Here is a 27736-nt window from a genome sequence, read left to right as displayed (position 1 = left end):
CTTTCCATGCTAGCACGGGTTGGATGATTTGACTGAAGACTGGTGAACCAGGTGGTTACACCAGGCTCCAATCTGATTTGACAGAGTTTCTACAGCTGGATGCCCTTCCTAATGCCAACCTCTCTGAGAGTGTAGTGGGTGATTTTACGTGCCACCGGCACGAAGGCCAGTCAGGCGGTACTGGCAACGGCCACGCTCAAAATGGTGTATTTTACATGCCACCTGCATAGGAGCCAGTCCAGCGGCACTGGCAACGATCTCACTTGAATGTCTTTTCACGTGTCACTGGCACAAGTGCCAGGAAGGCGACGTTGGTAACGATCACGCTCAAATGGTGCTATTTACGTGCCACCAGCACGGAAGCCAGACAGCCGCTCTGGCAACAATCACGCTCGGACAGTGCTCTTAGTGCTCCACTTGTACAGGTGCCATCACAATTTCACTTTCACTTGCCCCAACAGGTCTTCACAAGCCGAGTTCAGTGTTCAATGAAAGAGATGTTGGCATGGGTGTCAGTCTACAAATTTAGTTCGATTTCGATTTCACTTGCCTCAACAGGTCTTCGCAAGCGGAGTGTAGTGTCCAATGAAAGGAATGTTACGCGTAAGTGGGTTGGCTACATCCCTGGCAGAGGCCTTGCATTTTGGTCTCACTTGGCTTGCTGGGTCTTCTCACGCACAGCATATTTCCAAAGGTGTCGGTCACAAGTCATTGTCTCGGTGAGGCTTAATGTTTGGTGGTCGTGCTTCACCACCTCATCTCAGGCCTTCCTGGGCCTGCCTCTTCCACGGGTTCCCTCAACCGCTAGGGTGTGGCACTTTTTCACACAGCTATCCTCATCCATTCTCGCCACATGTCCATACCAGTGCAATCGTCTCTCTTGCACACCACAACTGATGCTTCTTAGGGTCAACTTTTCTCTCAAGATACTTCTTATGTGAGTTAATGATTTAAGCTTTAGAAATTCAGTTTCCATGCTTTTTTCATGATGCATCAAGTATTTCCCAAGATAGAGGACTGCCTGTATCTAGGATTAATTTATATTGTGTATCTTCTTTTTTTTTCTAAGATGGAAATATTTGATTTCAGGCTGATTTTAACTAAAATGTCAAGTGACCAAGTAAAGCGTCCCTTGTAAGATTTGAAGTTTATATATTTTGCTGCATATTCACTTCTAATAGCACTTTGTTTCTGAATAATGGTAGATACCAATTTTTTTTTTATCTCTGCATTCAATGTTGTTTCAGCTAGACGTGGTGTGAATATTGGCCATCAGTTGGTAGCAAGTTCAACTGACGAAGCAATCAACAGAATCAACCTTGCTGCAAATGTTACCTATGATCATCTGTTTAACAGGAAGAAAACTTACACGATCAATGACTTACTTTCAGTTGTCAGATATCCATCAGCTGAGGCTCTTGAATTAGCAAAAGCTGAAGAAATATTTGAGCAAACTCTTGATATCATTTATGAACATGTTAGAGAAGGATATAAATATAATTTAGAAGATCATGGTAAGTGTAAACAGCAGTCCATTTACCACAGACATCAAATGACCATACCATTACAAACACATACACCAGTACACTGAGAGTTCTGTAAAAGTACAGAATAAAGTAAACTTAAAAACAAGTTTTTAAAAAAATGACTTATATATCCATGTAAATATAAATATTGCAAAAAAAACCTAAAATACCTCTCTCTCTTTCTCTCTCTCTCTCTATACACACACACACACACACACACACACACACACACACACACACACACACATACATACATACATACATACATACAACACGGCAAAACAAGCAAAGTAGCTCAATCATTGCTCATATCAAGAAAGCACCACCACGTCCTCTTTCCTAAACACGAACACAACTCAGAGCCCTCACAGTTGCTCCAAACATAGGGCCTTGCCTTATGAAATCCTCTCAACAATTTCACAAGATGAAACCAGATTCTTAGCATAGCTAGGACCATTATCCAAAGACTGACCCTTCTTTTCAGAGCCAGTAAATATTTCATTCCCCAACTGTTACTGACACTCAATAAGACTCATGCTGGATTTAATGCCAAAAGTTTAACTCAAATAATAATGTACCAGAATAAAATACTTAATAGCCTAATTACCTTAAGGTTCATATATTGACTTTATTAACTGATGATGCTGTGACCTTCATCTGTGTTTGAATCTGCTTTATATAACTCAGTGATATCATTCACATTGTAAACAATAGTTACCTTATTATTGACATATTTAATGCAGGGGACTTTAAAAAGTTGGTGAGATTATACTAATGCACAAATATCTTCAGCACTGTCTCTGATATTTGCCTAAATAATTAAAATAAATTGACTAATATTGTTTCTTCCTCACTACATAATTATTTTTGATGAGCCCTTTCATGGTTTCTGCATTAAATATATCAACAATAAAGTATTGTTTTTCTTGCAGATGACATTTCTGAATTATTTATTCTCCAAATAGTTCTAATCTTTCTATACTAACTGGTATACAATTTTGAACATTTTTACTTTGTGATTCTTCCATAACTACTTTGGCATGAGCAGTGAAATCCCTGCTTTGCTGATGAGGTCGTAATAATACCAAAACATGTCAGTTGTCCCCACACTTGCCAAAATAATTAAAATAATATTAGTAATTGACAAATATTGTTTCTTCCACTCCACTGCATAATTATTTCTAGTCAGGTTTTTAATTCTCCTTGCATTAAATAAGTTAATAGCAACTTCTATTCAAACTTCAAGGCATTCTGTGGGACTCAGTCAGTTACAACCAGTACATCTGATCAACAGAACAGCCTGCTCATGAAATTAACATACAAGTGGCTGAGCCATGCACCTTCACTATCCAGTCTGTATATTCTGTATAATTAGTGTCTTACACCTAGATGAAGGTTATCAATATGTAGCAAATTGAAACAAAAAAAAAAAGTTAAACACTTGCAGTGGGCTTTTATTAATATTTTGGTGAAAAAGTCATTATATCACACAGAAAATCACATTTTCTTAGATTCAACTTTTCATCTTTTTAAGATGAATTCATCAATATAGTTAATCAACTAGTTTAAAAATTTTGAAAGTTATCTACTTCTGTTTAAATTTTCCAGAGCTGTCTTATCGGGAATTGTTGTCACCTGAACATATTCAATTAATTGCAAATCTATCTGGTTGTTTCCGGCGTTATCCAAATATTGACTGTTCTGACATGTGTTTTCACAAGAAATATCGTTCCTTTGATGGCACATGTAACAATTTGCTTAATCCAGCATCTGGAGCTTCCAACCAAGCCTTTCGGCGTCTTCTTCCTCCTCGTTATGAAAATGGTTTCAATACACCAGTAGGTAATAACACTTCCTTATTTGTTTAAATTCTTGAACTTGTCTGCAATATTTTAGTACATTTATATTGTGAAATCAAAATTAAAATTTTTAACTTTATCTTTAATTTTTTTTCTTTAGGTTGGAATCCTTCAAAAGAATATAATGGCATTCCATTACCAAGCCCTCGGCTTGTCTCCTCTGTCCTTATTGGTTCCAACCATGTGACTGATGATGACCTTAGCACACATATGTTGATGCAATGGGGCCAATTTGTAGACCATGATATGGATTTAGCTCCCCAATCTATCAGTAATGCTCGATTTAGTGATGGCAGAGGATGTAATGAAACTTGCACAAATGATTACCCTTGCTTTCCAATTCAAGTTCCTTTGAATGATCAGCGCATTCGAAATCGTGAATGTTTGGGCTTTTCTAGGTCAAGCGCTATCTGTAATTCAGGTGGAACATCAATTTTCTTCAATACACTTGCTCCACGTGAACAGCTGAATGCTATAACAGCTTTTATTGATGGGTCTAATGTGTATGGTAGTACTTTTGAGGATGCTTCTAGTCTAAGAGACCTTACATCAAGTCGTGGTTTACTCCAGGTTGGAGCTTCACCAGATGGAAAAGCTCTATTACCATTTGATAATAATGGCTTATTGGCAAACGTTGACTGCCAACTAGAAGCAACAAAACGACATCTTCCTTGTTTTCTTGCTGGTGACCATCGAGCTAATGAACAGTTGGCCCTAACTGCAATGCATACTTTGTGGCTTCGTCAGCACAACAAGATTGCAACAGAGTTAATTCAGTTGAATCCACACTGGGATGGCACTCTCTTGTACCATGAAAGCAGAAAAATAGTTGGTGCCATGATGCAACACATTACATATGAACACTGGCTTCCTGATATCTTGGGCCCTAAAGGCATGAAACTTCTTGGAAAATATAAAGGCTATGATCCTCAGATTGATCCCAAAATATCTAATGAATTTTCAACAGCAGCTTTTCGTGTAGGACACACTCTGATTCAGCCTATTATTTATCGATTGAATGAACAATTCCAGCCAATCAGAAGTGGGAACTTGCCACTCCATAAAGCCTTCTTTTCTCCTTACAGAGTAGTGGAAGAGGGTGGCATTGATCCCTTGTTGCGCGGTCTTTTTGCTGTTCCTGCAAAAAAGCAAATGCCTGAAGAAATGTTTAACTCTGAGCTGACCGAAAAGTTGTTTGTTTTAGCTAATTCACTTGGACAAGATCTAGGTTCCTTAAACATTCAGCGAGGTAGAGACCATGGTCTTCCCAGCTACAATGAATATAGAGCTTTTTGTGGGATGAACAAAGCCACTTCTTTCATTGACCTAAGAAAAGAAATTCCTGATGCAAACATACGATTTCATTTAGAGAATCTCTATAGACATCCAGGTTAGTATTATTTACCATAAGTTGACTTTTCTTGCAATTACCTTATCATATATGTCTGCTACTTTTAGAGCAAGGATGATCTAGTTGACAGGTGGTGAATTGGTATAACAGACTACAAATTAGGAGAATTGTTAGAGAGGAGGACAACCTGCTTTGTGGTATTTGTTCCTCTCTTCTGAGGTCAGGTTTGCTTTTCTTCCTTTTAGAAGTCGATAAAATGACACCAATCTAATATAGAGAATTGGAAGAATTGATAAAATGTTAGATAGATTCCCTATGGTATTTGTTGTTGCTCTTAGCATTCCAAGTTCTTAGTTGATAGATTTAATACCATCCCCTGGTTCTTAGATGTCTTTAAAGGATCCTATTCACTTGCAAGCATCCAGGCTAGGTTTCTGCTTTGATGTAATTTTCTCCACATCTTCCATCACTCTCAGAAGCCCTGAAAATATTAATAATAATAAGTGCAAGTGTTACTGTGTGGCTAAGAAACTGAAAGAAGTCTCTGTGTGTGCATGTGGTTTTGCTTGTCCCCATTGCTGCTTGACAATTAGTGCTAGTTTGTTTACATTCCTGTGACTTACCTGTTCAGCAAAAGAGACTGACACAATATGCGATAGTCCTTAAAAAATTATACTGGGGCCAACTAAGCCCCTCAAAGTGATACCCCTGCATGACCACAGTCCAATGACTGAAACAAGTAAAAGATAGAAAAAGATAATACTAACAATAGAAAAGAGACAGAAAACAAGCTGAAAAGTGAGAGATTTGCATCTTATCACTTGCACAGTGTTATGTTCCCAGATCAAGGTACTTATCTTTCAATAGCCATATCTGCTTAGCTGGCAGCATCAGTTGCACTGTAAAATTGACAAAAGAATTGTATACTTGCAGGGTTGAATTCACAGTCTTGTCTCCAACAAGGAAATTTATCTGTCAGATAGTCTTGCATATTATCCAAAAACAGATCTGAGACTGGGGGCTGTTCGAGTAACAGAACAGAAGAGATTTTACTATTTTTCTGAGCAACATCGCTAAAATCAATGATATGATGGTGGTAAAGCAGCAAATAACTAAAAAATGTCTAGTTGAGAATATATTACCTCAGTCCTTACTTTAACTTAAAATATTTCTCTTTTTACTATTCAAATAAGAATTGATTTCTATTCAGTTTTTTTTTTTTTAATATATAAAAACATTAACAATATCTGTTTTAATTTAATTATTTTTATCATTTTCCATGTAAGTTATTTTGGTTTTTGATTTCTGTTTCCAATTTTTTTAATCCAGTTTTGATTTCATTTCTAGTTTTTTTTTTTTTTATTTCTAATTCCATATAAACATACATTTTCCATCAGTTCAAATACAATCTTCAGTTTTTTTAAAAAACATTTTTTTCTTGATGTTTTTTCTTCATCAGGTTTATCTTTTTGCAATTTAACAGAGTAGGGATTAGAAAAAAAACAAAAAAGAAAAAAGAAACTTACATGAACTGAAATTTTCATCTCATCTGTTTTAAATTTCTGTACAGAATTCTGTACCCAAAACCTTTGATGAGTGTTCCAAAAGATAAAACTGAAGAGGGGAGAGAAAATTTGAACATGATATTGAAGCATATGGTGGTTGGGGGGTTTGAGAAATGAAGAGAAAAGAGGTGAAGGCAGATTTTCTTTAAGAGATAAAAAGACAGAGAACATATATTTATTTCTAGTTTTGGTGTCACTTTATGGGGTTGTTGGTGTTAGGAAGGGCATCCAGCTGTAAAGACCATACCAAAACAGACATAAATCTGGTGCAATCTTCTGCTTAACTGGCTCCTGTCAAACCATCCAACCCATGGAAGGCAGACATTAAGCGATGATGATGATGATGATTGTATACATACACACATGTATACATACACACATGTGCATGTGCATGCACGCACACACACACAGATGGCAAGCTTCCATACAGTTTCCATCTACCAAATTTCACTCACAAAGCAATGGTCAGACTAAAGCTAAGATCGAAGACAATACAATTCTAAGATAGCCTGCAGTGGGCTTGAACCTGAAACCATGTTACTGCAAAACAAACTTCTTAACTACACAGCCATGCTTGTACCTATCATCATCCTCATCCTCATCATCATCATCATCATCATCATCATCATCATCATCGTTTCGATGCTGGCATGGATTGGACGGTTTGACCGAGGACTAGCAAGCCAGGAGGTTGCACTGGGCTCCAGTCTGGTCTAGCAAGGTTTCTACAGCTGGATGCCCTTCCTAACGCCAACCACTCTGAGAGTGTAGTGGGTGCTTTTTACATGCCACTGGCTTAGGCGCCAGTCAGGTGGCACTGGCATTGACCATGCTTGAATGGTGCTTTTTACGTGCCACCAGCACAGGAGCCAGTTAGGTGGCATTGGCATCAACCACACTCGAATGGTGCTTTTTATGTGCCACCAGCACAGGAGCCAGTTAGGTGGCACTGGCATCGACCACACTCAAATGGTACTTTTTATGTGCCACCAGCATGGGTGCTAGTCAGGTAGCACTGGCATCGGCCTCGACTACAATTTCACTTGACTCAACAGGTCTTCTCAAGCACAGCATATTACCCATTGATTGAAGGGTACTTTTAAATGAGCCAGTTATGTGACACTGACATCAGCCTTGGCTACAATCTCACTTGGCTTACAGGGTTTTCTCAAGCACAGCATATCTCCAAAGGTCTCGGTCACTTGTCATTGCTTCTGTGAGGCCCAATGTTCGAAGGTCGTGCTTCACCACCTTATCCTATGTCTTCTTGGGTCTACCTCTTCTACAGGTTCCCTCCATTGTTAGGGTGTGACACTTCTTCACACAGCTGTCCTCATCCATACACAACACATGATCATACCAGCACAGTTGTCTCTCTTGCACACGTCTGATGCTTCTTATGTCCAACTTTTCTCTCAGGGCACTTACACTCTGTCATGAATGCACACTGACATTAAACATCGAGCGGAGCATACTAGCTTCATTTCTTTCAAGCTTAAACATGTACTCAGCATGTTTCACTGCCATGTAGCATGGCTGTTTGCACACAGGCATCATAGGTCTACCTTTCACTCTGAGTGAGAGGCCCTTTGTTACCAGCAGAAGTAGGAGCTCTCTGAACTTTGCCCAGGCTATTCTTATTCTAGCAACTATGCTCTTAGAGCATCCACTCCTGCTACTGACTTGGTCACCTAGGTAACAGAAGCTATCAACTACTTCTAGTTTTTCTCCTGGCATTAGGTAGAGGGGGCTCTGAAAGGAGTCCCAAGGAGTAGTGTCCCTGCCTTCCTGAGCTAGTTTTCCACCACATTTCTTAAAAATCGTGGTAGAGGCCTTGTTCTTGGGATCACTCAAACTAAGGTTGGGGGTAAGCAAGGCCATGCTCCCCACAGAAAATCCAGCTCCAAGAATTTGGATTTCTCTTGCATAGAAAAGTTGATGGCATTGACTACATGGCAATGTTGGTGGAGGATGAAGTTGATTTTGTCGAACCTTTCTCTCCTGTCATTTGATTTCTTCTTCTCTTTTGGTGGCTTCAAAGTTTTTGGTTCCAATGGTGATGGAACACTGTCATTTGGTATTGTCTCGGGTTGTGTTGTCACAATTTAAAAAGGAATTGATGACAAAAATATATCTTTTAGCCGTTAACTCATTTTATGAAGCAACAAATTTTCTATTTTATATCTAATATCTATTTATATTGCATTATATTTATGTCCTGGCTTATGTTAATGCCTAAAATCATTCTGTCATGTTCTTTAGATAACATTGATCTGTTTGTTGGAGGAATAAGTGAAACTCCCAAAAAAAATTCAAAAGTGGGACCGACATTTATGTGCATTATTGTTGACCAATTCCGCAGACTTCGTGATGGTGACAGGTTTGAATCTTAATTTTCCATTTTATTTTTAAAGAGTTTTAATAAAGAAAAAGTGTTATAATATCTCAAAGAAGAAAAACTGGTTTCAGTTTTGTCTTCTTCAGTTAGGTGATGGACTCTCTTGTTGAAAATGATGTATGGGTGTTCAGTTTTTGCTGAACAACCTACACAGATGATTTGTTTATTGTGATCAAATGTATGTGCTGTACATGAGCTCACTCTCTCTATCAAATCAATTTTTTCTGAACAGGTGCACAGTGCACCTTGTGCCAGGTGCCAAAGTGATTGCAGAGCAATGTGAGATGAAGCTCGAGAATACAACGCACCACCCAGTCTAGGAATTAAAATCATGATTTCACATTTGTGAGTGTAACACCCTAACCACTAGGCCATGCAAGCTAATATTTTCACAAGAGATCAAAGAGTAAACTGTCATGTTCATGCCTTTCTTTAGGGAATTATAAATTTCTATCATAAACACAAGGATAGAAATTTGTGAGGAGGAGAACAGTCAGTTATATTGACCCACCCTACCCCTCACCCCAGTACTAGACTGGCATTATATTTAATTTATTGACCCTAGAGGGAAGTAAAGGACTGTTGATCTCAGCTGGATATTGAATTTAGATCTTAAAGAGCTGTAATTAAATACTGCAAATCATTTCATCTGATGCTTTAGTAAATTTGCCAATCCAGCACCCTTAGGAGAATATTGATAATGTAAGAAATGGGAAATGTTGACAGCTTTAATCAAAGCCAGGTTCAGCCGAGAACTAAGCAATAATAACAACAACAACAACAACACCAACACATGTATAAACTGGAGTGTGCAGTATGGTTCTCAGCTTGGTGAGGGTAGGGCATGTTGCTGTTGTTGTTGATCCCCTAGACAACTTATATTGAAGAGATTTATGGTTTCCAGGTAGTATGACACACATATCTGTGCTCCTTAGTCAATTTGACACAGCAAGACTTCAAAGTAAGAAAGGTACTTGCATAGTAGGTTCTAAATAACATGACCAATATTTGGAACTCTAACCTCCTGCATCATATCAAGTTCAGCTTCTTATGTGACTGTGGAGCTTGACTGATGAGGGCAAATGGCTAAGTGGTTAGGGTATTCAGCTTATGATCACAAGGTCATGAGTTCAATACCTGGTGGTGTGTTGTGTCCTTGAGCAAGACACTTTATTTCACATTGCTTCAGCCCACTTAGTTGGTAAAATTGAGTAGTACCTGTATTTTAAAGGGTCAGCCTTATCACACTGTGTCACACTGAATATCCTTGAGAACTACATGAAGGGTACATGCATTTATTGAATGCTCAGTCACTTACACATTAATTCCATAAGTAGGTTGTTCAATGGATTAGATCAACTGGAAAACTCGTCATCATGACAAATGGAGTGCCAGTTATTATATGGCTGTGAATGCTGGACTCTAAAGCCTACTTAACATAAATCCCTGGGTTTATGGTATGCCAGAACATTGTGTGCAGTACTCAACATGAGACAAAAAGAGCCTGTTAGCAACAAGTATCTGTATAGTGGGAGTACTAAGGTTGGGTTGAGCTAGAAAATAGAATTCAGTAGAATGGGGATGGCTGATCACTGCCAGAGATGTTATCTACTGAGCCTTCATGCTCTATTTTAACACGGTATAACACTGACAAGTTCTGAGTTCTGGACGATGTTCACTTATCTTCTCACCTATGCTATCGGCTGTTTTTCCTATGTATATCATAGTGCTGTTTCTGCACCATCCCTCTGTAGATCTTATACTATAGACTGCATTCCTGATTTTGCAGTTTATCTATGAGGTTGCCTTACACATTATACAGTTCCTGTCAGTACAGAGGTTTCCTTCAAATGGGTATGTTCTACAGAACAGGGATTTTATGGGGATACCTGACCTTTCCATAACTTTAATCCATAGATTCATTTTACCTGGGGTGTTTCTAAAATGGTGCACTAATTTGCTTCCAGGGGTAGTATTGACAAACATGACATATATATATATATGTGTGTGTGTGTGTACATATATATACTTACACACACACACGCACGCACACACGCACACACACACACACACACACACACACACACACACACACACACAGATTTGAATTCAGAGTGCTAAAGAACTAAAACAAATACTTGAGGTATTCTATCCAATACTGTAATGATACTTTGCATCCTCTGACAATATTTCTGCTGCCTTGTACAAACTTAACTTCAGCTTGATTAAACTTGATTCATTAAACCTTGTGTGACAGATCTTTCAATATTTATCTTGTGGTTTCCAGATTTTGGTATGAAAACCCTGGTGTGTTTACTGCTGACCAACTAACCCAGCTGAGACAAGTATCTCTTGCTCGTGTCATATGTGACAACAGTGACAATATTAACCAGGTTCAGAAAAACGTTTTCCAAATGGTCAGGAACAGAACAGAATATTTGCCATGTGAAAAAATTCCCAAAATTGACATCAAGATGTGGTCAGATTGTTGCTTTGGTAAAAAAAAATAATTGTATTAACTTTATGGCAGAATTCTGGTTTAAGCACCCTGTATAAATCCTCATAACTTTTTTTATTTTTTGGAATTTTCAGAAAATTTTTGAAATTTATTTTCTACAAACAAGAATTCATACAATTATGAAAAAAAGAAAAAAAAAATTTGTGTGTGATTTAAGGGTGATTTAGTTGTTATTTTTAGCACATCTCACAATCATCTGATACCTTCTGCATTTCTTTGTCACTCTGACATGTATTAATGTTTTCCAGTATTTTTCTCCCCATAAACACATTTAATGGAATGATGATACACCCAAGGGTGGTTCATTGCTTGGATTTAAGCAAAAAATTTGGAGTATCCATGTTTTAAAGTGATTTTTTAAAAATATTAAAAAAAGAGTGGAACTTTTAGGATTTATGTGGGTGAGAGTGGAGGTAACCCCCCCCCCCCTATAATCATATGAATTCCATTGTGTAGAACACAAATTCACAAAAACTTTCTGAAAATTCTAAAATCTAAAAAGTTATGAGGGGTTATATGAAGTGCTTAAACCAAAATTCTGCCAACTTTATTATGCTAACGCTAAATTCCCTATTTTGCTTTTATATTTTTATTGTTATTGTTGGAGTGGTTTAATGCAAACTTGATCAGAATCATCTTTTAAATTATTGAACGGTTGGAATTAAAACTCATCATTTGCCATAAGATATTGGTTTCAAACTTTGGCACAAGGCCAGTTATTTTGGGGAAGGGGTGAGTCAATTACATTAATCCCAGTACTCAATTAGTACTTATTTTATCAACCTTGAAAGGATGAAAAGCAAAGTTGACCTTGGTGGAACTTGAACTCAGAACGTGCAGGCAAATGAAATGCCACTAAGCATTTTACCCAGCATAATAATGATTCTACCAGCTTGTTGCCTTCATTTGCCATAAGATATCATTTAGTAATGCCCCCTAATGATCTCCATGTGTTATATTCAATATAATCACTTGATATAAACTTATGACATAAACATACATCACAATCATATTATCTTTTAATATGACTATGATGTATGTTTATATCATGGGGTATATATTCATTTCACCTCAGGTATTATTGTGATAAATACAGTCAATTATCTAACTGTCATGAACAGAGACATATACCAATAGGTAGTTAGCCCCTTTGATTTCATTGGGTGAAGGGAAACATGTATTAGCAACATAAAAGAGCTAGCTGTGACCAGGAGTTGTAGCTAGTCCACTGACTCACTCCACCAGTTACTTTGAAATATTTTTATGAACATAACAACAGAACTATATATATGACATTTTTACACTGAATATAATCACATACAACTATATATGATTTGCCAACTTGTGGAAGTTCCACATTTTATTATGTTTCCTGTTTCTGTTTTGATGTGTAAGTTTATGGATTTTCTTAATACCACTTCTTTATGCAAAAGGTTTTGATCGTGTCATCAGTTTTGTTCCATAGTTAAGACTGCTTAAAACATAACACTCAAACTTGTTTCATTAGGTTCAAAATTTTGATTATGTTTTCAATTTTGTTCCATAGATGAAGATCACTTAAAGCAAACGTTATGAAAAGTAGAATATTATAAATAATGCATTTAGAACGATGGTTCTCAACCATTTTTTGATTACTATTTTATTTTGATGGACCCCCATAGCCATTTGACATTTAAAAACTAGTTTCATAGAAACTTCTTTCAAAATTCTGGTTGCACATCATCGTCATTGTCACCATCATCATCAGCTAAAGGCTGTCTACCATGCTGACATGGGTTGGACATTATGATAAGATAATCCCACCTAAGTTTTTATTATCATTAAAGAATTCCATTGAATTTGTGACTTGGAAAGGCAAATCAAAAGCTGAATTCATGCTATTAATAAATACTCAAATGTTGAATTGTACAATTCTTTAGCTATTTTGTATTTTTTATGTTAGGACACTTTTGATTGTAATCATGTAATGCTAAAATATTTTACAAGATCTCAGCTCTAATGTCTTCCAATGTGTGGTTTGTAAAATTACAGCTCTTACTATTGTCCTACATAATGTTTACATTATGATGTGTGGCCTTGTGGTTAGGGTATTGCATTCACAATTGCAAGATCAATTTCCAGACTAGTGGTGCATTGTGTTCTTGTACAAACCACTTCATTTCACATTGTTCCAGTTCACCCAATAGTAAATGGGTAACCCTGTGACAAACTTGCATCCCTTTCAGGGGGATTGTTGGTCTGCCTGCTTAGGTAGCAGGGTAGCATCATTTGAAAGCTACAACAATGTGAGGAAGCACATTGTGATCAGTGGTGTATAACAATATCCAACAGTCTGGTTGATATTGTGATACAGTGATGTTTACACAGCAACCAATATTTTACAGCATGTGGCATTGTAGTGATTCATTTCCATAAAGATTTACTCATTTCATAACTAACCAGATAACTTGCTACTTTAGGTGTATCAGCACCAATTTGTTCTCTACTGACGATAATTTACATTTTAATTCTTCATGAAGAATGAGTAATGATTTTTATTGTATTTCAGATTGTCAAAAATCGGGTGAATTCCAATCGATCACCAGTTTTTATAGTAGCCGTCGATCATTCCACAGTTACCCAGAAGACAGACAACTATTTACATCGTCAAATTTGCCAAGAGACTCACAGTTTTTAAGTGATCAACCAGTGAGCCCAGCTAATACTAGTTATTTCTATAAAAGTAATCAGAAATCTTCACACCTTGACACTCGAGTAGAAGGCATGGAAAAAACTATTAAGAATCTTGACAGAATGGTTCGTAAACTCAGGAAACAAGTATGTACCAAATTATTATTAGTTGTTGAAATATTTATTCACCACAACTATAGTTGCTACAAACTACCTTTTTATGTGTATCCACTAACTGTTGACTATGTAAATCATTTTAAAATCTCCTACTGCTCTTAAAGGCTAGTATTTAACTCTAATTTCATGGAATGAATTAAAGTAGGGTAAATCTACCCTGGGCATAATATCATCATACATAACACTATTAATATTTGTTATCAATCGCTTGGGAATTGAAGCACATGTTATTACATGTACTGTCTTAATACACACAAAAATAGATCCTTTTATTCTTTAATTATCTCAACCCTAACATTGATTTCTGACATGGGGATAAGGCATCAAACTGAAGACTGAATATAGTAGATTAAATCAGACCTAGAACTTCGTTAGTACTTATTTATCAACCCCAGAAGGATGAAAGACAAAGTTAACTTTGGTAGGGTTTAAATTCAGAAACGCAAAAAGCCTCAACTTAATACCATACAATACTACACCACCCCTATTTAATCACTGATATTTTGCATACATTTTCTATTTACATACATTAACATCAGCTTTCTGCATACAATTGATAACATACTCATTTCTTTATCAGCATATTTGATATAGAACTTGAACTCAGGTCTAACTTAATCTTTTACTTATGGCTTAACAGTTTTTGTATATTTATTGTTTCATTTGACATCAGCAAGAATACCCATCCACTTATTCTATAGACTTATTGAAAATATATTTAATGTAAACTAAATATTGCGATAACTTTTATTTTTGCAGCTTAACTAAAACAAAAAACTTTTCACATATTTTATTCATTTGTGTTTGGTAGGAATTTTGTGTATTTGTCATTTGTTGTTTAGTCTAAAATCAGCACACCGAGTAGACCTATGATTAGAAGTTTTCTAATTTTTCCCATCTGGTCTTTTATTTTTTTACTTGGCATAGTCTGTCTTGGACTATATTATCGAATGTGTCTTGTTAAGAGATTAAGTAGGGATTTGAGGGCGAAGTGGCTGTCATTTCTAGCAGGTTGACCGACAATGAGAAACCGTTCGTTTTTTTAATCTTTTTTTTCTTTTTCTTAGTCGTAAATGTGTGCTAGAGAGTTGTTCCCCTTTGAGGATATTTTCTGTTTCACCTCATTTTTTAAAAATATATAATTATTGAATTGGCCAGTTCTCCAAATAAAAGAGTGTGCCTACTCATTTAGGACTGAAGCCTACTCATAAGCCTACTCATTTAGGACTGAATAATGATTCATGAAATTATTCAGTATCTAAGCACTAACCAGAAAATGTGATTACTATATAGTTATTATTAGTCATCCTAAGACAGATATATATTTTCATTTTCAAATTTGCCAAGAGACTCAAAGCTGTTTGCTAGGAGTCTTATAGGCCAGTATTTACCTCTAATGTCATGGAATGAATTTATTGAGACTAAATAACAACAATATAGTAGTCATACTTTCTTATCAGTCCCTAGATAGTGAATTGTTTTATTTTGGAAACAAAATTTATTATATTTTGAATATGTATACACTGCTTTCTCTTTATTCATATTTTTGATATATACTATTGTATCATACCTTTCCACTTACTTCTGGGAAATAATATATTACATAACAGAATTTTTTTTTTTTACAGGTATTTGGACTGCAAAAGCAACAATCAAGTCTTTCAACATGTGTAGGATCTGATGGCAAAAGATATTCTAACTCTGAAGAATGGAAAGTGAATGATTGCCAAGTGTGTAAATGCAAGGTAAGCAATATTTTAAATAGATTTATTTGGTGAGGTCTAAATGCATACCACACTGATAGGTATGTCACATAATCACATAATTTCAGTCAGCACACACAATGGCTTATATATACTGACTAGAGTCACAAATTCACCTTCTTTTGTAACTATTGCTTTCTATTCTTTAATACAGAATTTAATTTATATTCCTTTAATTTCTTGCTAATTCATAATAATAAGATTGACTCATGGGAGTCTGCATAAGCAGAGCAACCAACAATATTATATGCTTTTTAATGTCCTCTAGTTTTACTGTAGCTTGCTACAGCTATCTGTTTGCTCTCATTACATCACACACGCCATGATGTAACTGAATATCAAACAATATGATATGAAAATTATTAACAAGAGGTCCATCAATTTGCATACTGAACTAAAATTCTCCCAGAGGCCTTTAGGCAATACAAAAAGAAACACTCCATATATATATATATATATATATATATATATATAAACTCCTTCAGTGACCCAAAATATAATGTAGAAGATATAAATATCTAAGCCTCAAGAGTCTTTTAGAAGCCAATATTTAGTTCCAGTCTCATTGTATTATGTAAACAATACATAATTTGGATAAGATGCCATCTATCTCAGTTAACTTTCTTAGATAATCTTACTACTATTTATGACAGACAGATGAACTGAACTTTGTGTAAAAAGCGTACTGAATGCCCAACTATGAAGTTGTTTGACCGAGACCATATTTAATAAGTCATATAATTTCTACAGTAATACATTAATACTTTACAATAAAAAATATAAAGTATGAAATAAAGCAGCAAACTGGCAAAATCATTAGCATGCTGGACAAAATTCTTAGTGGCATTTTGTCTGTCTTTATATTCTCAGTTCAAATTCCACTGAGGTCAACTTTGTCTTTCCTCCTTTAATGGTTAATAAAATAAGCACCAGTTGAACACTGGAATTGATTTAATCAACTTAGCCCCTCTTCCACACCTGCTGGCCTTGTGACAAAAAATTTGAAACCGATAAAAATATAAAATATCTAAAAAAAACTAAACTTTTAAAGTCTAAGACATTAGGATTTGATGGCTAGACCTGAATTTTAAATGTAATACCAGTATATCAAAGTAGTAGATGATATTACAATCAGCCATACCATTAAAAGCATTGTTCCAGCATGGCCATATGACTGAAACCATGTAAAAGATCACCAATTTGAATTCAATCTTGTAGTTTACATCAATAAAAATAAGTATTTTGGTGTTTGGTATCAATTCTATTCCACTTGTGTAATTATTTTTGAAATCTATTTACAGAATGGCCAAGTGGAATGTGAGAAAGAAATATGTCCACGAGCAACTTGCAGCAATCCTAAAACAGTTCCAGGCATTTGCTGTCCAATGTGTTAAGAATCAGCAAAACTTTCTTGGTTAAAAAACAAGCTTTGGAGGATAGACAATTCTTCCCATTTCTTTCACAGCTCTAGCAATGAAATTGACAAAAATATTTTTCACAAAATTCATCTGTGTATATATTCTTTTATTTTTATTTTTAATGATTTCAGAAACAGTGGCCATATTGAGGCACAGCCTTAAAAAGTTTTAGATAATATCAACTCCCAGTACTTTTTTGGGCTCTTATTTCATTTTTTCTTCTAAGATATAAATATGCAAAAATGGATGTTGATGTATGGGGAGATAACTTAGCTGCACATTAATAACAGTATTTCTGTTTGAATGTACTAGCTTGCACCCAATTCACTCACATACTTATATAGTGCAATTTAAATTACATCATAAATAACCACTGTTTAGAATTCCATGTGTGTTCCTGTATAACTGAAGGAAAACCATGAGGTAGACTCATGTTACAGTCCATGTATCATTTGGTTACAATCCAGTTGAGTGTTCCCAGAGTAGATATACAAAACAAAGCAAAAAACAGGAGAGTTTGTTTGTAAAATATTTAGTTACATCATCTTACACATATTTCATTAATAAAAAATTATTATGAGTTATATAATGTAAATTATATAACCGGATTGCATTGTCAAATCTCCAGAGAAGCATAACTCTCATTTGTAAATTCACATTTGCATATTGAATTAGTGTTGCTACCTCTGGCTAATATATCTGCCTCAAAAACACATCTAATTGTCTCTATTCTGCTTAAGTAATAACTCTGTCACATAGATTGCAGCTTTGTTTAATCTGCTGCAAAAACTGAGCTGTTTGTCATTCTAAAAACCAGTACCTTACTTGGAAACAAGATGCTACAAGCCATTACATGCTCCCCATTTTCTCAGTATGTGTGATACAAAACTTGTACACTAGTCTAACTCAAACTTTTTAGTTATGATCTTTAAATATATGTATATATATATATGTACATATGCATATGTGTACATATATTATTTGCAGATATGTCTGTGTACATCTATGTATGGTGCATGCATAGATCTAATCACAGCCTTACAACCAAAGTCATGCACACAAGTGCACTAAAATATTTCTTGTAGGCCACCCTAAAAATTTAAGAGAAATAAAAATGCAAAACCTTACTGACATGTCAAATTACTTTGGAGGAGTTTTGAATTTAATTTTTTTTCATTTATTAATTTGCACCTCACTCTAATCAAAAAGTAAGCATTATAAATTTTATTATTATTGTTGTGGTTGCTGAGGGAGCAAGCTAGCAGAATCATCCTTTTGAAGTCAATAAAAGAAGTACCAATGAAGTACTGGGGTTGATGTAATCGACTTGTCTCTCCTCTTCAAAACTGCAGGCCTTGTGCCAAAATTAGAAAAGAATTATTAAGAATCAGTCAAGTGCTGCTGTTTTTAGTCATATCCCTTTACAGGCTGGTTTTCCCTTTCATCTATCTGGGGTTGATAAAATAAGCACCATTACCTGAATTACCAGTCAAGAACTGGAGTACAATATTGTCAACTGTAGTCTACCCAACAATTGTGGTTATGTACTAATGTTGGAAATCCATTATTGTTATATTTTTCTAATTGCCATATTGATGTCATGACCATATCAGTTTATTATTTATGTGGTTAAAGTCGTTATGTATTTTCAATGATGTGTGAAAATTCACACATTATCATTATGCCATCATTCCCTTACAGTAACAGAATGCTATTTAGCTGTTCTCATTCCTTTCGTTATTTTTGATATACAGGTTGTTCTCATTAAATATTAATATAGTAGGTACCTTTGATGTATTAAATTCCTGGAAAAACAAGTTTATATCTCATTTTCAACTTCCAGTTGTTTTTTTATATTAGTAATGGTCTGGGGGAAATCATAATCTTCAGAATTAACTTTCTCTTATAAATCTGAGGCTATAATTGCCCATGTGTTAAGATACCATTATTGATGTTTACAAACTATCGTTTTTTTGGCTCTTATTGTTTGCGTCCAGAAATATTTTTGTAGAAAGAAACTTCAAAAAAGGTTTGATTAATTTCCTTCCTACAGAAATAAATTTTTATTTATTTATTTAGGAAAATCTTGAAATCAATATAAATTTCCTTCATTTTGCTAAAAGATTTGGTAAATAAACTGCAATTTAAATATATGGTGGTTCTTGTAGGATGTAGTTGACTTTGAATTCCATACATTTATCTACAAACTATTTCATTATATAGTAATTCTTTTTGAAAGATTTCCCTTCAAATTCTTTCTTTTATTGAAATGTCATGATTTTTTTTATACCCTTTTACTTCAGAACTTATATATATATATATATATATATATAGCAAGGTTTTCAAAATATACATCTTGTGAAGACTTTCAAAATTTTTAAAGGTCATACGTAAATTTAAATCCAAAAAGTGAAAGTTTTTTAATGCTGTTTTAATAAATGTCAAAAGCTGTGGAGATAAACAAACAGCAAACTAAGCTTGTGAGCTGGTTGTGATACTTGGTTGAAACTATGTCAGTTTCATTTTATTTTCTATATTAATAGTCTTTGAAGCAAGAATTTATGTCATAACTTCTCATTTCTTTTTGTGGTGTGAACCTGAAGATTTTTGCCTATATAAACAGTCACTTTATTAAATAAGAATTCACTGTATTAATAACCAATTAAATATTTGATTCAACAATGACATTATCACTCATCTTCACCTTATATACACACTTTACTGAACTCTGAACTGCACATGACTGCATTTCAAATAGCATTGTTTGGGGCCAGAAAACATGAACTAAGTACTCTTCTGTATGAGAGAAAGTTTAGCACAACTAGCATCGAAAAATATTTTTTCGATGCTAGTTGTGCAATTTTTAAGTTTCAGAGACTATTGGAACTCAAAATCAACTCCAAGACTAGAAATTGATGCCCAGTAATCAATTTCTTGTAAATATGAAACACCTAGTTGGGCAGGTGAAAGTGATACAACAGCAATAGGTAAAAACAACATTCATAGTATATACCAACGACTATTACATCATATCAGTAAATTTCATCAAAAGCATTTGTTAAGTTTTTATGATTTTTGTACTGGACAGACTACATTTCATTAAAATCACTAGTTTCTTGCAGGGGCTGGGAGATTTATGTAGAGAAAGTACAACAGGACTTTAGGATTTACAGGTGATTTTGTTTGGATCGGTTAAAGATATTTAATAAATGTTAAACAATAAAAAAGGGAACAGACAGTTGCAGGTTTTTTTTCTGTTTTATGGTAAATAAATGTAAAATCATTGAAATAATATAATGATCATACATGAATATAGAAAACATTTTATTACAACAAATTTAGTTTTGAGATCTTTGAAGTTTTGATGTAGTGGAAATTTGGCCAATGAGAATTCAGCAATTGAGTTACATGACTAAGTGTGAAAGATTTGTTTCTTAGAAAAATTTAACAAAATTCAAGTTTTGAGAATTTAATAAGGCTCAGTGCAGCTTCAAATTCTTCCCGAAATCCATTGGCTGGTTCATAACTGTGATCAACACATGCTTCAAGAAACACACCTTCTTCCCTGATAATGAGAAGAATAAAGTTTTATTTTTGAAATAGTTTACCAAGAAATAAGTTTTAATTTTTAAAGCTTTTGATATTGTAATGATTTAATATCACATATTACAGATGTTGTACCAAGGGTAGTTGAAGAGGATTTCAGCTGAGGAATTAGTAGGGTGCCAAACAACTGTCAGTAATTGCCTTTTAACATTGCATCACTAGCTTTGATTTGTCTATGGTCCATAAGTAGCTCTCACTAGTTCAGTTCATCCATCCATCGATCTATCTTCCTTGCCCACTATTCTTAGAAGAGTCATGGGGGTAGTATCATCAGGTACATCCTCCATAGGGTCCCACCAAAAGTAACTGTCATTAGACTTTCCTAATGGATTCCAAGCATGACCAACTGAGACTATGGATATTATCTAACCATCTCATTCTTGATTTACCCCTAGCTCTTCTGTTTGTTGGCTCAGCTTGAAGAATCCATGTTATGATGATTCTTCCTTAATCATGCATCTATAGTACCAGAGCTATGCACTCTGTAAATAGAAACCATGAATGCTCTCTACTATATAAATTGAGGAAGTAGTGTATAAATAATGAGTCATTACTTGGTTAGCTTGTAAAGAGATAAAGGGATGAACTCCACTAGGTTGACTAGCTCTTCAGTAGACATCCTAATTGACATCCAAACAAATCCAGTGGGTTACAGGACTTATGATGAAATAAACATTGTGTTGATAGTTTGTTCCATGCATACACTCATTTCTTGTAAGCATAAAGTAACTAGGTTGACTCCATTGTGCTTAAATTCTTTTACCAATTTTCTCCACCATGAAATACAATGTTACAATGGTTAATTTCAAAAAAGTGCTATACAATATTTAGACAATTAAATCAAGTTTTGGAATTGTGCTTATTAGTCAAGTGGTATGACCTGAGAATGTGTGTTGAAACAATAATGTAGAAAGTCATGATAACCTTCTAAAACACAAATATTCTGTTATATTCACTTTCATTGTATTATGTAGTAATATATATTATAGTATATACATCACTCTAAGTGGTTAGAGTGTCGGGCTCACAGTCATGAGGTAATGAGTTCAATTCCCGAACTGGGCTGTGTGTTTGTTCTTGAGCACGACACTTTATTTCACATTACTCCAGTTCACTCTGCTGTAGAAATGAGTTGTGATGTCACTGATGCCAAGCTGTATCAACCTTTAACTTTCCCTTAGATAACATCAGTGGTGTGGAGAGGGGAAGCTGGTATTCCATAAACAACCTTGCCCTGACTTGTGCCTCAGAGAGTAACTTTCTAGGTGCAATCTCATGGTCGTTCATAACCAAAGAGGGTCCTTTTTATACTATAAAGCAGGCATGGTCAACTTTTTTTGAGTAGTGGGCTGCATGAGACATGGCTCATTATCAGGCAGGCTACAATATTTTTAACAGGTCAATGATTGCCTAAAGGTTCTTCACTGACTCAAAGTTTTGTAAAAAGACTGGCAGGGTGAATAACTTGGCAAATAAGCTAAACAAGTATAAATCAGTAATCTTCCAAACTTTGTAGAGTTCACACTATATTGAATTTATTGCAGGTCATTTTACTATTGAGAAAACAAATATCTGTTGTAAGACTTTTGCATATATAGTACAGAAATTTTTTATTATTTTCATTTAAAAAAAAAAAGCAAAGAAAACTGATGTTAGATTTTTTTCATTCAAAATATAATAAAAGACCAACTAATGTCTATACAAAATGAAGAACAGAATTGAGAATACATTTCTCAGTACTTAGTATATTCTCTAACTTCTTTTCCCTTCAATGTAACAATACGTCACACATAATTCTAGAGCAGAATACATAGACTATAATCTAATGCAGGGGTTTTCAAACTTTTTGACTTGCGGACCCCTTTATATTTCAGGCTTTACCTTAGGGACCCCCTTACAAACGCTTATGAAATTTATACATAAATATTTGCTTAAAATAACATATATTTTTACATTTATTTATTTAACAGTATTTAACAAAATAGGTTTATTGTCAATTAAAAGATTTCGATTAAAAAACATATATAAAATCAAATTGCCCATAAAAAGTATTTGCTGTCCACGGACCCTGTCTTGTCCTTGCGGAACCCCTGTGGTCCACGGACCACAGTTTGAAAACCCCTGATCTAATGCATCTCAAAAACTCAAATAATTTTAAGTTGCTGTTGTTTAATCAATCCCATCCTATATAGGATAGTACCATATCAGGAGAAATATTACTATATCATCCAAACCAGTGGTTCTCAATTATATGACCCATATAAGATTTTGTTGGTAAAATTTATGTGCAATGAACTAGTTATATTTTTACAATACACAAAATATTCAAATATTTTTAATGCAATTCCTAATAATATTTAATCATAAAAAATATAAGAGTTTTAGACACTGAATGGCTATGAGAGTCCCAACCCTAACTAAAATAAGAACCAAAGGGGTCCGTAGGCAAAAAAAATGGTTGAGAACCATTTTAAGAATAGGTGAACTGAAGCAATGAAGAATTAAGTGCATGGATTAAATACAAAACAAAGTACCTGTACTTGAAACTTGTTTTGCTAGTTGTCCTATCTGTCACTCATTTTAAATATCACCACCTAACTTTGGTGTGTCTTTAGCAGAGTCCACTTTGTTGGAAGCATCTGGACCAGGTTTTCAGTCTGAGTTGCTTCTTACTGCAGTAACCTCTAAATCATAACTGACACTCAAACACATACACACAACAGTAGTCTCAGGGGTTCTCAAAATGTGATGGCTGCTGCTTTTTTTGCCTTCCAGAATAACTCCTATAAAGATCAATACCATGTCCACTCTGCAATTCTACTTATATAGAAACACTGAGCGAGTATACTCATTCTTAAAAGAGAAAATTTGGAAGATGAAATAGCTATTGCACTAATGATAATGTCACTGATAATGACACAATAAATGCTGTTGCAACTGGGCAATGTAAACCTTCCTGTAATTTTAAACCTAACTATGTCTAAGTCTATCAATTTTAAGATTGACTTGACTGAATAAGACTGAAAGAACATGATCAGCAGGTTGAACCACCCAAAGAAGAATATAACAATTTCATGATGGGTGAAAAATTACGTGTAAGAAAAACAAAAAATACTATTTACCGATCTAGTTGCCTGTTCAATGACTTCAGGCTGTGTGAGGATTTATTGTTGTTTTGGCTGTCTTTGGATTTTGTAGTCCATCTGAATATGCATGGAATTGCTCCTTTTCGTAGATCTCGTCTCCCAGTCAAAGTTCGCTTAAAATCGTCAGGTCTAAAATGTGCACTACACACTTTGGTGTGCTTTCTGATCTAGAAAATTGCAATCAGTTAAGAGAAAAACAAATACTATGGAAATATTTTTTAAAAAATTACACAGACAACTTGAAAATAAATAGACACCATCCTTTGCAAAAGATTTATTTCTAGAAAATAAATAATGTCATTTGACGCATTTAAATACTTGATCTAGCATTCAGTAGACATGCCCTGTACATAATACATTAACAAGTTTGAAGCACTAAGTTGGGTCAGCACAGATAAAATGGCTAAATGAGGACGTCTATTTACTTTTGAGATATCTGTGTATACAAGATGTCAACAATTGTATGTATGAATTATTGAAGCATGATTTTACAAACAAGACATCATCATCATCATCATCATCATCATCGTTTAACGTCCGCCTTCCATGCTAGCATGGGTTGGACGATTTGACTGAGGACTGGTGAAACCGGATGGCAACACCAGGCTCCAGTCTGATTTGGCAGAGTTTCTACAGCTGGATGCCCTTCCTAACGCCAACCACTCAGAGAGTGTAGTGGGTGCTTTTACGTGTCACCCGCACGAAAACGGCCACGCTCGAAATGGTGTCTTTTATGTGCCACCCGCACAAGCCAGTCCAGGGGCACTGGCAACGATCTCGCTCGAAAATCCTACAGGAGCCAGTCAGGCGGTACTGGCAACGGCCACGCTCAAAATGGTGCATAACATATATTAACTACTGCATATGATTACTTATAAACTATGTATATAAAGGTTCCTAATTTAGATATAAGGCCAATAATTTTTGAGGGGAAGTAGGGATTGGTTGATTCAATCAACACCAGTACTTACTAGTACTTTATTTTATCAACCCCAGAGGGATAAAAACCAAAAGTGATCTTGGTTGGATATGTCTCTAGTTTCTGTGGTAGTGGTTCAAGAGTCAGTATGTTTCTTAAGGATGAGAAGGGACACCCTTGCTGGACCCAGCACATGATGCTGAATGGTTGATAGGTGGCTGTTCACCTTAACCACCAAGCAGATTTATTGTCAATCACAGAAAATGGGACTTAAACCAGCTGTTGTAAGGATAACCACCAAGTATTAGATGTCAATCTTATTGAAAGTTTTCGATCTAAGTTGATCAGGGCACCCCACCCCTGCCTCCCATGAGAGATTTCTTACCCTACCTCTCTACGATGTATTGCACAAGGTGGAGGCTGTTGTGGATAGGTAAGGATGGTACATGTTTATATATCCCCAATCAGACCATCAATGATAGCTTCTTAGCAAAAATCTTGAAATCTGAGTTGAACAGAATTGTCGGCAAAAAAATTATCAATGTTATCCCATTTGTTTGGGTTCTTTCTCAGCACCATTCCTTAATTCACAGAACTGAGCATTCTTCCATTTTGCTGTTAGTTGCAATCAATATCTGTCAAGAGGTCTCCAAACAAATCTGGCATATAAAGTAAAGCTCATATGGCAGACCATCCAGGCTTGGCAATTTTTCCTCTGTATAGCCAACCATCACTTCTTTTATTTCTTAAGCTGTCATTAGCTTTTTGCAGCATTCTGCCTTTCTGGTTGTGAGTTGTGGTAGGCCATTGAAATAGACACAAAAGTTCATCCTGTGATCTGGCCTTCCACCCATCCCAAACAATCAAGCAAAGCATTACTGAAAATCCATACACAACTATTTGGGATCAAGTAACATATATCCACCATGGTCTGCCAAAAACCGAATTGTGTCTTTGTCTTCATTTTGCATTTCTGCCACTTAGGCTCATTAAACTGCTTTTGTCTCCTCATGACTTAGAGCACAAAACCTTAGCCTTGCAATATAGCCTTTGGGCTTCATGTTCAAGAATTGATCAAAGCCAATCAATCTCATCACAGGCATGTCAGTTGCCTTTCCTAAGCAGTTTCTAAGTTACCCTCTATTCTAGTTTTCTCTATCACTACTTCCTTACTAAAGTTAATCAATTCTGTTTTTTTTTTAAATTACTCTTTTCAAGGCAAACTACTAATTGTTAACAATTTATCCTGTCAATGCCCACTTAACTAATTTGCTGATCTGCTCTCTGTAAGCATTGTGTGCTGAGAGTGATGCATTCAGTTTCCAGTGACCAGATCTCTGCCTACAAAGCCTATCCAAGTCAATTGTACAGAGCACAAATTTGTGGTCTGTGTAGCTGGTTTTAAATTGTGGACAACCTATGCTATCCTTATCTACTAGTCAGCTGAAATACTCTTTCAAGAAACACTACTGAATACTCTATCTAGAAATAATGTGGGTAACCTGATACAGTTTGTCCATGACCACATTGGCACATCTGAGAAATCCAGTCAGTACCTGATAGGCAGTTGGAAACATCTGAGCAGGTTTGTAAGACTTTAACACCCACCACTTCAATCAGCTAGTTCCACAGAGCCCAAGTCCCACTAGAGCAAGGAGTGAGATGTCTCCAGGAGACACTGTAGATACCTACAGAAATCTGGACACCTGACCTCTGATGATCCATAGATGGTTACTAATCTGAAGCTATGACCTTCACTGTTCGTCATGTCTAGTGCCACCAATTTCCTTTCTGGGTCCAAGATGGTTCAAAGCAACACAACAACTTCACCTCCCAATCATGGTTGACTTGAGGTAAGTGCTTTGTTTTTACATACAAATTTCCTTTCTATTACCAACCACTTTACAGCATACACTGGGTGCATTTCTATCATGCTGCCATAAGTAGTAGGAATAAAGAATTTTTCATATACTTATCTCACTGATGTTTGTGAAATCTATGTCACCTCTTCTTCCTTATTCTTGGCATGGCTTTCACAGTTGGATGCCTTCCCTACCATGACCTACCATGGATTGAATTGATTTTTATCTTGCCATCAGCAATAAAAGGCTGTCTGCAGCAGAACCAAAAAGTCTTCTCTTCTCTGTATCTGCTTTTATTCAAAGCTACTGCTTTAAAGTGAGTTGCCTGTAATTGCAGTTTGTGGAGTCCTTATCTCCTCCTTTTATTGATGTACTTCTTTTCAATTAATTTTTTAATAATTAAGAATTTAGAAGAAGTCACATAAGTTTTCCATTTATTAGTATATTAATATAGTGTTTGCAACATAATAAATGGTTATTATATAAAATTATGGTGTGCAGTTTTAATTTAAATACAATCACTTCAAGCAATGTTTTTTTCATTTTTATTAGAAACAGCAGCAGTCTCCGGTAGATTGATATCAAAAAGGTTAACATTAAAATAGATTAACAGAGAAATAGACACCATAATTACATGGTGTTTTACTGACAACAGTTTTTTAAAAATGCTAATATGGTTAAACTTGTTTTCCACATTTAGATATTTGCATAACATTGGAGCCCATGTTACAACTGAATACTTTTTATACTACTGGTTCTTTCCTCTACCATTGATGTACTGTCTGAAAAAAACAAACTAATGAAACTTGACAAGAAAGCAGAACACAGTGGCTGTAGTAAGGTTCGGACAAATGTAATAATGTCAACAGTCCAACACCTTGCACTGAATTGGCACTAAGCCACTACCAATGCAATTGATAAAACAAAAAGCATTTGAAACAAAAAAAAAAAAAAAAAA

At 35.2% G+C, this 27736-nt stretch overlaps 2 protein-coding genes across 4 annotated transcripts in view; one reads left to right on the top strand and one right to left on the bottom strand.

Moving 5' to 3' along the window:
* Positions 1 to 19932, top strand: part of LOC106877351 (peroxidasin homolog) — a 142284-nt gene extending 122352 nt beyond the window's left edge. The window contains exons 15-22 of the mRNA XM_052967102.1: positions 1248 to 1514; positions 3135 to 3368; positions 3486 to 4775; positions 8564 to 8681; positions 10987 to 11195; positions 13766 to 14034; positions 15693 to 15809; positions 17129 to 19932. Coding sequence (XP_052823062.1) covers positions 1248 to 1514; positions 3135 to 3368; positions 3486 to 4775; positions 8564 to 8681; positions 10987 to 11195; positions 13766 to 14034; positions 15693 to 15809; positions 17129 to 17221 — 2597 coding nt within the window. The 3' untranslated portion in view covers positions 17222 to 19932. The remainder of the gene's footprint in view (positions 1 to 1247; positions 1515 to 3134; positions 3369 to 3485; positions 4776 to 8563; positions 8682 to 10986; positions 11196 to 13765; positions 14035 to 15692; positions 15810 to 17128) is intronic.
* A 620-nt stretch (positions 19933 to 20552) lies between these two features.
* Positions 20553 to 27736, bottom strand: part of LOC106877355 (THAP domain-containing protein 2) — a 40200-nt gene continuing 33016 nt past the window's right edge. For 2 of the 3 annotated variants that reach the window (XM_052967104.1, XM_014926241.2), the window contains 2 exons: positions 23974 to 24164; positions 20553 to 20810 (listed from right to left, as the gene is read on the bottom strand). In XM_052967104.1, the coding sequence (XP_052823064.1) occupies positions 20690 to 20810; positions 23974 to 24164 (312 nt within the window). In that variant the 3' untranslated portion in view covers positions 20553 to 20689. The remainder of the gene's footprint in view (positions 20811 to 23973; positions 24165 to 27736) is intronic. The other variant, XM_052967103.1, reaches the window with a different exon arrangement.

The sequence above is a fragment of the Octopus bimaculoides genome, chromosome 4, assembly GCF_001194135.2.
Source record: "Octopus bimaculoides isolate UCB-OBI-ISO-001 chromosome 4, ASM119413v2, whole genome shotgun sequence".
Lineage (NCBI taxonomy): Eukaryota > Metazoa > Mollusca > Cephalopoda > Octopoda > Octopodidae > Octopus > Octopus bimaculoides.
The sequence above is the reverse complement of the archived record's forward strand: the minus strand, read 5'-3'. Positions and strand labels throughout refer to the sequence as shown.